Genomic DNA, 12913 nt, shown 5'->3' with positions numbered 1-12913 from the left:
TCACAATGCACTGGATAGCTGGCCAATCAGAGCACACCTCGCTTTTCAGAACGATGAGCTTTGCAAAAAATCTACGTGTTTCATAGAGGAGCAACAATAATGTATGATATGTGGAAAATAATGTGTTTTTGAAACCTTAAACCGCATAAACACATTGCATTACACCAAATACACAAAGTAATGTTCTTTTTATCAACGTCATATGACCCCTTTAAACTTATTCTTGAATTTCCGTCATGTTTCCTTTACCTCTGATCCATTTCCTGTTTCATATCAATGCCCTGTTTCTCCAGAAGTTCTCTCTGAGCAAAGGCCCAGTCTACAGGCTCCATTGGTGTCTCAGCGCAGGGGGTTCGTTCACGTTCCTGACGAGCCTGCTCTGGATGATTGAAGCGGAACACATGGCTCTTGCCCAGAATGATTCGGTTCCCTACAAATGTTCGAGTCAATACAAAAAAAAAAATTACACAGACTGTTTCATTCTACACAGATATGCACAAAAGCGTTTATGCAAAATGGCATACCAATTTCTAAAATAATTGTTTTAGATGTTAGTTTATAAACATTAAAATATAAAAATAAAAAAATCACAAACAAATAAATTTAAAAATGAAATCATAAATGAATAAATTTTTAAAAATAAAATCAGGAATGAAGTAAATAAATAAACAAATTCATTTAAATGAATTTTAAAAATAATTAAATAAAATTGAAATCATAATAAATAAACATTTTTATAAAAAATACCTACATAATTGGAACCAACTCATAATGCTTTGAAAAAGCATTGTAGCAGGTGAGGGAAAAGTAAACAGACCTGATCTGAGAACAGTGGGTTCTGTTACTCTCTTTCCATTGACATAAGTTTCTGCTCCCTCACACGGCTCAAGAATGACGGCTGTAAAAAACAGGAAGAACAGCCATAAGGACTGTGGCATATATGTGTATGAAATATGAGGGATTGCAAAGTGCATCATTAAAAAACCTTCTCCAGTAGGTCCAGTGGTGCTGGTGAAAGTGCAGTGTTCTTCTTTGATGAAGTGACCACTCAAAACAATGTCCTGTCTTCTGCTGGCATCCTCTCTCCCCACCCTGAGCACAGCAACATATCAGACACCTTAGTACTAAATCTACTGAACAGAAGAATGTGTGATTTATATGCACAACGGAGAAAAGAAGAAGCTTGGATTGGCACTAACCTGGTAATTCCATCTTTGATGTAATACAGGAGACATTCAGACATCAAAGGATCTTCATTTAGATTCACCAGGTGGGGTGTCTATAATCAGGGCCCAAATGAATTGAAAATCAACATTATAGGTTTTGTATTTACTGAATGAAATGCCAATGCTTACAAGACAGCAACTGAATAGTCTTAAAGTTTCAGGCAAGTTTAGGTTTAAGCTTTGGTTTTGTGTTTAATGCCACAGTAATGATGGACTGCTGTTGTCAATACAATGAGAAGGCATCTTGTTCATTGCACAGGTCTGTCTAAATCTGACTATAAATAGATATAGTCGGCATAAAATGGTAACTCCATTCATCTTTTCTCCCTATTGTGATCTGTGTAAATGGCTTCTTGAATGAGAAATAATGTATGGCAAGATTTTTTGCTTTAGTCCATTGGGAATTGATTGGATCTTTGTTAATTGTTAATATGTTAATTGCTGAGACAATCTTAATGCAAACAGATGTAAGAAAGAAGACCAATCGCTATAATATATATATATATATATATATATATAGTATATGCTGAAGAAAGTGGGAGTTTTTAAATACTTTTTTAACTTCCTAAAGTATGAATCATAGGGGCAGAAAAGAGGCTGAAATTATCTAAAAAAAAATAAAATAAAAAAAAATGTCTAAACGATGTCTATGAATAAATGGTTCACACTCAATTATTTGCAGCTGTTTAATACTTAGAACCAATAGTTTAAAACAAACTGTAGCCAAAATGTTTGCAAAATAACAGAGTAGTGCTGCCTTGCGAGCACTTTCAAAATGTATGTAGACAACCTTTTAAAAGAGGAAAATAAGATAAAAATCAAACAGTTTTACTGAGACAGCTGTCTTTACATCAAGTTTCAATATCGAAATCCATGAAAATGCATGCGATTAGATTTAGATATCACCAAATTGTGTAAGATTCCAGACAGGAAAGCCTTTAAAAGCATCATGTGGCCATGATGTTTGAGATCTGAAGTCTTCAAAGTGCTTTAAAGTTTACTATAAAGACTAGAAGGAATTGCAGCACATCAGCATTCATATCAGAGAGTAATAAGCAACAGAACCCTAAATAAAGATCACAGGCGCATTTAAAAAAGCTCTGATGGAGAAAACACACAGAGGTACGTTAGAAAAATCTGAGAGGAGCGATCAGGATGTAACCACACAGTATCCATGGCAACCAACCTCATTGGGAGAGAACAGCCCAACAGTGTCTATAAAAACAGCCTGAGGTTTTCTCTGCGAGGGCTTCCAGAAGAAGAACGTAAAGACATTTACAGGCTTATTTGGTTATTTGAGCAAACATATTAACCTTAATTTGTGGTCCACCTGCACATGGTTTCTCCTTACAGCCTTTATAGCATCTTTACCTTCTTTGGTGAAAAGACTCCAACAGTTCCTCCATCCTCACGCATGGCCACACCCATCTCGGCCAGCAGTGCTTCTCTGTGAAAATCAATTTATAGATGCTTTTAATACATTAATTTATATATAACATAAAACTGCTTAATTACATAAGGCTTCATACAACACACCTGTCCATTCTGATGGCCTCTGTACGGCGAAGCTTCTCTTCCCAGGTTTCATTGAGCTCGGCAATAATTTTCTCTGTTTCCTAAATTGGTATTACAAACGATATCAAGTTAAAATATGCCACCAAATCTATGGTAGTTTTTGCGAGACATACCTTTTGACAGCAAGTCAATTTAGTTTTTGGGGTGAGTTAATATGGTAAAATATTTTGAATTAAAGAGTTAATACACTGTAACTTTCAGATTTTGAAACTCTCTGCTGCGAAAACACTTTTTTAGTTTTATTAATTGAAACAAAAACCTCATGAATGCATCATTCTGGAACCAACTTAGTAATATCATAGATAGGAATGACAACTTGAACACATGGCCGCATTCTCACTCATTACAGGGGTAGGTGCTTGGTTGGTTCAGGGTTAAAATCTATCATCTTTACTAACAGATGCTCATTTCTGAAACCAGTCTCTTTTGAACCAATCACCAGAGCGATAAATGGTGTGGCTGATTCTTACTACACCATCAGAGTCTGACCATACTTTGGTCAGATTTTGTAGAATCCACTGTTGCTGTGTGTTACCATTATCGGCATCTGTTGCTGTTGGTCGGCACTTGTTTTCGCGAACTGAACATGTTCAATCGGGGTTTGTTGGGTCATGGAATGTCTGAGAAGTGAGTGTACTCTGGTGGTATTATTGGGTGTTGGTTTGCATCTGTTGGGGCACACTGCTAAATTGTTACAGTTATATAACCAATGTTATGTTATGTTATTTACAGTACAGTATACAGTGGTGGCTAAAATGATAAGAAAACCTGACAGATCGGAAAATATTGACTTTTTTTGCCTCCAAAACATGATTTAATTTCATAATGTTAATGAAACATGCAGATGGTTGCTCTGAGCACAACAAATATCAGATGAAGTGATTCATACTGTTTTTATCCACATTTAACTTTAATATTTGGTATGTCCACCTTTTGCAGGACCTACAGCAGTACATCTCTCTGGCATAGTGTCAATATATTTCCTGAGAACTTCAATACTAATGTTATCTTTCTACCTTCTGCAACTCAAGCCAAAGGCTTTCCATTGAATGTACAATATATCTGTCCAGTTTATTTTCTAACTCGCCCCAAATTTGCTCAAAGGGGTTGAGATCCAGACTTTGAGTGTTCCAGTCCATCATTATCAGTGTTCCAGCAGATTCCTTCCATCGCAGGTAGTTCTGGCAATAGTTTGTTTTATGGGTACTGTAATGGCCAATTCAACAAAAACAACTGAAACCTCTTAATATGCCAAGTGTTCTAATAATATTGGCCAGCACTGTATATGATTGTAGTATTTATTAATATTTTAATTTAGCTTTTATATATATATTTTCATTTTAACTGTAGGTTTTGTAATGGTGTTATGTGATTTTGTTATTTTTATCAGTTTTTTATATTTCAATTTAGATGTAATTTATTTCAGTTTTAGTATTAGTCATTAGTACTTCAACTTCAGCTTATTTTATTTCAGTTAGTTGCTGAACCAACATTTCTCACTTTTTCTATTTCTATTCTATTTTATTCCATCTTTATTTCAATTAGTAAAAACAATTTTGGTAACACTTTATTTTAGGGTCTCTTAACTAGCTGCTTATTAGCATGCATATTACTAGAATATTAGCCATTTATTAGTAGTAATTAAGCACATATAAATGCTTTATTCTACATCCCTAATCCTACCCAATACCTAAACTTAACTACCTTACTAACTATTAATAAGCAGCAAATTAGGAATTTATTGAGGGAAAAGTCGTAGTTAATAGTGAATAAGTGTTCCCTATTCTAAAGTGTTACCTCAATTTTAATAGATTTAGTTAATAACAACAATACTGCACGTAAGTACAATAACACTAAGGGGGAATTTTTTTTTTTTATATTTTATATGATATGAGCCGTTTAATCGGAAGTTGTAAGGCAAATGTTTGTCAGATTTATATTTGAAGGACTTCAGTCAGTGCTGTCATGCCAGTCACCTTGAGTCTCTCAATGGCTTCCTCGCTCCCTGGGCTGAACATGATGCGATCATGGAGGCTGCTGATGGAACCAGCCCGGCTGGACAGGGCGGAGAGAGATGGAGAGGGGCTCATCCCCGTCATAGCATTGGTCACTGTGGAGAGATCACCTCTTTGATTGACAGCTTGGCCACTATTGTTATTGTTCTTGTAATCGGATATGTCTGTCGGGAAGGGGGAGAGAGGTGTGGGGAGGTAGGAAGAGGGGCAGGGAGTAACAGACACAGAGTTCAGAGAGAAGCAGACAGAAAAGGACGAGCAGAAGGAAGGAAAGGTAGAGAAAAGAAGACAGAGAAAGACATGTAGCTTGAAATGAATTTGAATTCAGAGACCCAGAAATTTCACATGTGAGGAGAAATGCCCAAGAAACAAAGAAAGAACAGACAGTCACAGCCCAGTAAAGGGGACAAGCAGAAATAAAATAAGAGCTCTAGCGCAGGCACCCGGCAGCACAGAGACACGCCAGCCATCAGCTACAGCGTTACACACCGGCCATCCAATGACAGCAACCTGAGAGCCACGTCTGAAAAATTTAACAGGCATGCATGCATTGATCTGGGCTGTTATTTGACACCAGTGTCTTATATTTGTTAGTGTATACTGAGTAAAATGTTGTTAGTCCATTCAAGCAACTAATGGCAATCCTTTCTTGGTCTTAAAGGCATAGTTCAGCGAAAAATTTAAAATTCTGTCATAATTTACTCTCACTCATTAAAGGGGTCATGACTTGAGAAATCAAATTTGCCTTGATCTTTTGAAATATAAGAGGTCTTTGCACCGTTAAAACATCCTACAAGTTTCATAGCTTAAAAAGTCTTCCTCGTCATAAACAAAGCATTTATTTAATCCAGCTCCAAAAATGGCTCGTTTTGGTTCTGAGGTGCAAGATGAAGTCACCCGGGCACGAACAGTTCCATAAACGCTGCCTCCAGAGCAAGGCATCGATGCGCGTTTGCTTTCTGACACAGTCCACATGCTTGAGTCTGTCGTCAAAGGACAAATTGAGTGAAAGGACGTTCGCTTTGACGCATTTGGTTTAAATAGCTTGTTTGCGTCTTTGTACAGATATCAGAAGGACCCCAGCGTAAGGAAAAAGTGGATAGTTTATTTTTAATGGCACCCCGGATTGTGTCAGAGGATTGATTTTGATTGATTTTGTTTTGTAAATGAGGCACAGTGTCATGGAGAGTTCACAAAGAAACATTTGTTGGAAGATGAAGCGGTACTAGATCTGAATGCAGCTTATCACAAACCGTAATTAAGTGATTTCATGATGCTTTGGAAATGACCATTTTTTTATTATGTTGTCAAAACACTCACACATGCAATAGCGAGGGGGCGCTGATACTGTTTTCTATGCAGTGACGTTAGCCAATCATAACAGTGGGCAATTACTGAAAAGCCTTAAAGGACACATCCCTTAAAAGAGGTTGTTTTAGACAGAGGGCCAGAATAAGGGCTGAAAATAATATTTTGGGGAGGGGGGGCAAAAACTTTATTACCATTATAAGTAAACCTCAAGGAACATATTAAAATAATAAAAAATCTATGTCATGACTCTTAAACTATAACTTTCTTTCTTCCCTTAGTCAGGGAATTTTTTCAGGAATGAAAACGAGGCTGTGAGGGACAGAAGTACAGTGTGTTTTTTAAAAACAGTTACAACAGGTTGTTCACAAAAAACTTCCAGTTGATAAAAACTCTTTCTGCATAACGTAGGACCTTTAAACAGTGCGTGCCATTGTAAAAACTGTACGTCAATCCCTCACAGTCTCTTTTTAAACTCTGTTAAATTCAGTATGGCATCTAACCTGACTAAGATGTATACAGGATATTTAGAAAAATGTTTCAGCTGTTCATATTATGGTGTCCAAAATGTTCTTGAGCCAAAGATGACATACACAGAAATGAATCCAGTATATGAGTATACATGCAATAGTATGTCTTTAGTTGGACTTCAACATACTACTGCACAAGTAAAGTGCATTAAGTACAAAATAAGTTCAGATTTAGCAGACTTTAAGTATACCAGTGTAGTATACCAAAAGTAAAATCGCAGGGTATTTTTATTAAGTACATAAATACGTAAATGTATTTGTAGTATATTTAGCATTAAATAAATGTATTTAAAATACATTTTAGTATATTTATCTTATTTATCCTTATCTTCACTAGGGGAAGCTAACCTTGAAACCCAAATGACTTTCATTATTTGGACAAAAAAACCAAAACATTCTTCAGAATATCTTCTTGTGTGTTGCGCATAAGAAAGAAAGCCAAATGAGTCTGAATGACGTGAAGATGACTAAATGATGACAGAATTTTTATTTTTAGGCTAAACTATACCTTTAAATATGCATGATATCACCAATGGAGCATTGGGGCTTGATGTTATACCAAAATTATATCTAAAATACACCTACAATATTGGTAAAACATAACTAAGAAAATGTCTTAATGAAAATATGCACTAAACAGACTTTTGTCTAAATAAATGCTGTCTAAGGAGAATGCTATTGCCATGGTATTTTAGCCTATAGGCCCTTTTTCCATCTTTAATGCTATCTAGCATTGGCCCATCTCTCATATTAATTAACATACACTTTATATAAGCAAATTTTGACTGTAGTACATTAGCAATGAGCTCATATTTCTGCTAAAAGCCAGTGACTCTCATTCCCGTCATCTCCAACCAGAGCAATCGTCATCGCTGACCACAGTAAAACCTCCATTACCAGCTCCATTATGCTCTCGTGAAATCCATTTACAATGAAATAACTTACAGCCTACATCTGAGTTACAAAACAACATTCACGACTCTCACACAGGAAATATCCTCCCACGTTTCTCACTGCCAGCATTTCATATAATATCCACCTATCCAACCACTAAATATCATATATCTCTAACTGAACAGTTATGCTAATAACATACGAAAAGTAACACGGGATATAATAGCTAAATAAACGTATATTCTACAGAGAGATTGGCTTTGTAATTTCTCTATAACCTACGCACAATAACATCTCTCAGCTCTGACAGTGCTGCTATGGCAACAGAGCGCTTAGTGCTACTACACTCCTAAGAGAGCTACAAGGCAAGTATCTTGGGTAAAACGTGAGAAGACGTGGCCCCTGGTGACGGATGACTAAACACAAAAGATGAAGACTAAGGATTCTATGCATATAGCAGCTGATATGAGAGGATTACATAATATACATTGAAGAAAGGCACTTCTGCTAATATTTTCTGCTTAAGGCAGTCCTCTGTGCCAGTGCACGCAAGGCTTATGATGAACTAAGCTTTTTTCGCCTCTCCACATCATCAATCTGCTTTTGAATAATGGCTGCATCACGCACACAGCAAATGTGATCAAAGATGAACTAAAAATGTTTTTCCATCACTGGACAGTGACATATCTTACAGTGCAAATAACCAATCATGTTTTAGCAAACGCTATTTACACTAACTTCACATAATATCATCCATACAATTTATCCATAGCATAAATATAATATCATTTCTGTTCCTTAAAAACAGGTTAAAAAAACTAAAAATAAATAAAAAATGTGAACTTCACATAAAATTCACTGAAACTTCAACTAAAATTAAAATTGACAATATAACAATAACTAATTCAAATATGAATAAACAATGTAACAGAATATAAATGACACTAAATTAACTATTTATTTAATTGAATTTATTTTATTTGCTGTAAATAGCATCTACCTTCTCTTACACTTGTAAATAGTTGCTACCAATCTGAAAATAATTATCTTGGTTTGGAAAAACTGGGCATGATTGTATTTCATGATCACCCACTACCAAAACCCGGAGGAAAGAAATGCTATATCAAGTCCTTTTCACAAAGTTTTATTTTTATCAAGTAACCAGAAAAAGCTCTTAATGTTGTAACACAGGGATGTCAAACTCAGTTCCTGGAGGGCCGGAGCCCTGCACAGTTCAGATGCAACCCTAATAACAGATATACGTTTTTCTCCTATGTCTTGAACAACTGTAGTGCATATTAGTCTGAACAGGGTGATTTTTGTATACTGTGTCCCAGAAGTATTCAGACACAAGTCAAACCTATGAAGAATTCATTTTCTTGCATTATATTACAAAATTTAGCACTATGTATTGTAAAGAAAAGTAGCGCATTGCACATGCATATGCCACTTTGTTTGATACTTAGTTAGCTAACTAATTAATAATAATTAATTATTAATAATAACTAATATGACAGATAAGTGGATGAGTGAAATCAATTAGTTCATACAGTAAGTGTGACATAACATTTATCCTGCTCTGCATTGCAAGCCAAAAGAAAAACATAACAAAAAGAGAGGGTGAAAAGAGAGAGGAAACAAACAGCCCTGCAGCACCAGACTAGATAAAGCAGCTTTCAGCTCAGAAACCACACTAGCAACCAGGGTTAGAAAAGCAACAATCAAATAACCACAATATATCACCAAAATACCACCTCCAAAAATGGCATTTTGGTAATAATCATTTAAATTATTAGAAGACTGTATTATGTTTGTCCATTGCAAATGTAAGTTTCCTAATATCTACATTATTTATAACAATACAAATATAAGATACTAAATACATACCAAAAATAGTAATGTTGTTATATGTGACCCTGGACCACAAAATCAGTCATAAGGGTCAATTTTTCGAAATTGAGATTTATACATCATCTGAAAGCTGAATAAATAAGCTTTCCATTGATGTATGGTTTGTTAGGATAGGAAAATATTTGGCCGAGATAAAACTATTTGAAAAACTGGAATCTGAGGGTGAAAAAAATCTAAATATTGAGAAAAATTTTAAGTTGTCCAAATTAAGTTCTTAGCAATTACTAAGCATTACTAATAAAAAATTAGGTTTTGATATATTTACAGTAGAAAATTTACAAAATATCTTCATGGAACATGATGTTTACTTAATATCGTAATGATTTTTGGCATAAAAGATCAAAAACTCAATAATTTTGACCCATACAATGTATTTTTGGCTATTGCTACAAATATACCCCAGCGACTTAAGACTGGTTTTGTGCTCCAAGGTCACATATAATTTAGTATATTATTTATATAATGGTGAATATATAATGATATAATTGTTATAAACTGACAATTATAAAAGCTGGTTAATATATTTAACAGACAAATATTTATGGCTTTCATGGGATATGACATGAACATGGCTCTCTCATGACTGAGAGAGTATGAATTTTCTCTCAAACCCTTGGATGGACCCTGAAGCTGCAGAGATCTGCTTTATCCATAAAAACTGCAAAAGCATAGAAGAGAGAGTGAGATATAGCCCAAGAAACACACATTTCAAACCAGCAAAATCTTCAACTGGCCCCCGAAACGCTGAGAGAGAATGACAAAGAAGAAACAAGAGTAAGAGAAGCTATAAAATTGAACAGAAAACAAGAGAAAGACAGAGAGGAAATTGAGACGAACTGTTTGACACAAAAAGACTAAGAGCTAAGAGGAAATTCGGAGTCTAATTTAGACTTTTGAAAGTCACTTGACACTGAATTGTACCAAACCCAGAGGGCTGGACTCCAGATCGTCTGTTCTAAGGCATTTCCCCGCTGGGATCACCATCGAGAGACGATAGGATGAGAAAAGAAACGAGTGATTAGAAGAAATAGAGTTAGGAGTGCACAGGGAAGAGTTGAGGACCCAGTGAATCAATGTGAGTTGTTTAAAGAGCGTACATTTTAATGCGCATGTGTGTGTGGTAATCAACAATTTATACTTAATTTTAACCATCAATGTTTATATATGCAACTCTCTTCCATCTCTAATAGAGACATAAGAGCTCTGTTCCAAAACCTTGCAAGCTGTTTGCTGCCTACTACCTACTGTACATAGGCAGCTGCCTAATAAGGAAGCATTGACTGTAATGAATATCAAAAGTGACCAATTTTGAATACTTTATGTTGACAGCAAGTTCATGCAGTGCACAAACTGACTCAAACTGATGTCAAAGTTTGATGTTAGCATGTTGCTAAGATAATAGTTTGATACTCTAGCAAACATAACAATACACAATCCACAAATATTAGATAAAATAAATAATTGTAACACTGAACTCCTTCCATTGTTACTTTTAGTACTGAATTAAATATAACTAACATATATTTAATCAACATTTCTATTTTTCATCAACTTTTTGGATTAATTTTTTCACATTGTTTCACCTCTATAGGCAATTAGGCATACCTACATGTTTCCTTAAAATATGGACAAAATGAGCTTAGAAGGCAGCCTAGTTTAGTTGCCTACTTCTCTCTAGGCAGCTTACTAGGATTTGGAACAGAACAATAAAGCATATGCACTAATGCATATCTCAGTACCATAAAAACAAAAGTGGTCACAAACTGTCTGATGAAATACTTTTGATGAAATAAAGGCAGAGCAGATAAAAAGCAAACGCTCTTACTCTCGATGATGTCACCCAGGCCCTGGGCATAGAGGAGGTCCTTCAGACGGGACACCTCTTCTTTCAGCTCACGCACCAGACGATTATTAGGATCTTCATTGATCACAGCATTACAACGGATCTGCTTAGCCCTGTCTGCATACCTGAATCACACACAAAGTGGACTTAATTTGGTAATGAAAAAAAACAAATGGTAATATATGTAAAAAATATGCTTTTATAATGCTGCTTTCTTATGACTGTTGCAGTAGATATATACACATAGTATAATGAAAAAAGAAGATTTTAGACAGACAGACACACACACACACACACACACACACACACACAGATAGGTGCCCAATTGCTCTGCTCAGCAGTATTAATGCACACCAGCAACTTTGAAGGGCATTTCAAGTGGGAGGCAGGTGTGTGGAGAGGGAACAGGAACATTCTCATTATGTAATATACTGCTGTCCCCGTCAGCTCATTAACTAGTTCATTACCAACCTCAGACAGAGAGAAAAAATGATCGAACTGGTGTTTTACTGAGGAAGAATACCTGAGAGTGCTGAGCGTTTCATCATAGTTGATGTCAGCAGGACTGAGAGCCGCTACCATTGCGGTGCGAGAGTTTCCACCTGCAAAGGTCAAAGGTCAAGTGCTTCAAGAGTGAGAATACATTAAAATCATGTTTCATGTGACCGAACACCGTGATACCTACCAAGGTTCTCTCTCAGTAGCCAGGTCAGCACAGAATCCCTGTAAGGAACAAAACTCTCTACTTTCTTCTTCTTTTTGTTCTGTGTGAAAAAAAACAATAATAAGAAATTCAATTCAAAATTAATCAATTCAAAATTAAATAAGTTGAAAACAGAGCGGATAGATAGATAGATAGATAGATAGATAGATAGATAGATAGATAGATAGATAGATAGATAGATAGATAGATAGATAGATAGATAGATAGATAGATAGATAGATAGATAGATGTTGTTTCATGTTGTTATACCTTGTTTGAGCCAGAATCCTGCGAAAATAAGCGATTGCAGATCATTAAACTGACACACATTAAACTTTTTATGCAGAAAACAATAAATTATCAAATATCCTCAAGGCTCAGAGCAAAACAAAACACTTACCACCTCAGCCAGAGCTGAAATGACTTTTCCCAGGGTAGTAAGTGATTTATTGATGTTTGCCCCTTCCTGGGATAGAAAGAGTAAGTAGAAAATTGAATTACAATTCCAAACTCAAAAAATTATTGATGATAGAATGAAGTGGGGTAATGTCAAAATGCCAGTATGCGCTCTATGCATTAATAGCAGGAAGTACAGCAAGTATGTAGAGAAAATTAGAAGACATAGAAAAGACAGAAGAAACAGAGGGGATACAATGATGCGGACAACCACAGAGATTCTAAAGGAGTTAAATAGAGGGCATGAAAGGACAATAGACAATTAGGGGATAGGAAGTGAATATATATACAGTGTGTGTGTATATATATATATATATATATATATATATATATTATTCACCTTGAGCCGTGTGCCTTTGGCTCCAGTGGAATCTGCTCTTTCACTGCCGGCTAAATCCACCAGACTGATTTTGCTGACCTGTCAGAGAACAGGTCAATAATGAACACGCTGA

General features: G+C 35.6%; 1 protein-coding gene across 1 annotated transcript in view; it reads right to left on the bottom strand.

The window, feature by feature from the left end:
* LOC306879114 (kinesin-like protein KIF1A) overlaps window positions 1-12913 on the bottom strand; it is a 74771-nt gene that overhangs the window by 34268 nt on the left and 27590 nt on the right. The window contains exons 9-22 of the mRNA XM_079431830.1: window positions 12802-12879; window positions 12406-12471; window positions 12276-12293; window positions 11988-12066; window positions 11826-11904; window positions 11285-11427; window positions 10165-10203; window positions 4778-4980; window positions 2763-2842; window positions 2598-2673; window positions 1200-1279; window positions 986-1092; window positions 818-898; window positions 250-430 (exon numbers count right to left, since the gene is read on the bottom strand). Coding sequence (XP_079287956.1) covers window positions 250-430; window positions 818-898; window positions 986-1092; window positions 1200-1279; window positions 2598-2673; window positions 2763-2842; window positions 4778-4980; window positions 10165-10203; window positions 11285-11427; window positions 11826-11904; window positions 11988-12066; window positions 12276-12293; window positions 12406-12471; window positions 12802-12879 — 1310 coding nt within the window. The remainder of the gene's footprint in view (window positions 1-249; window positions 431-817; window positions 899-985; window positions 1093-1199; window positions 1280-2597; window positions 2674-2762; window positions 2843-4777; window positions 4981-10164; window positions 10204-11284; window positions 11428-11825; window positions 11905-11987; window positions 12067-12275; window positions 12294-12405; window positions 12472-12801; window positions 12880-12913) is intronic.

Source organism: Barbus barbus (assembly GCF_936440315.1).
Source record: "Barbus barbus genome assembly, chromosome: 13".
In the NCBI taxonomy this organism is placed as follows: domain Eukaryota; kingdom Metazoa; phylum Chordata; class Actinopteri; order Cypriniformes; family Cyprinidae; genus Barbus; species Barbus barbus.
This window is presented reverse-complemented; position numbering and strand designations above follow the sequence as displayed.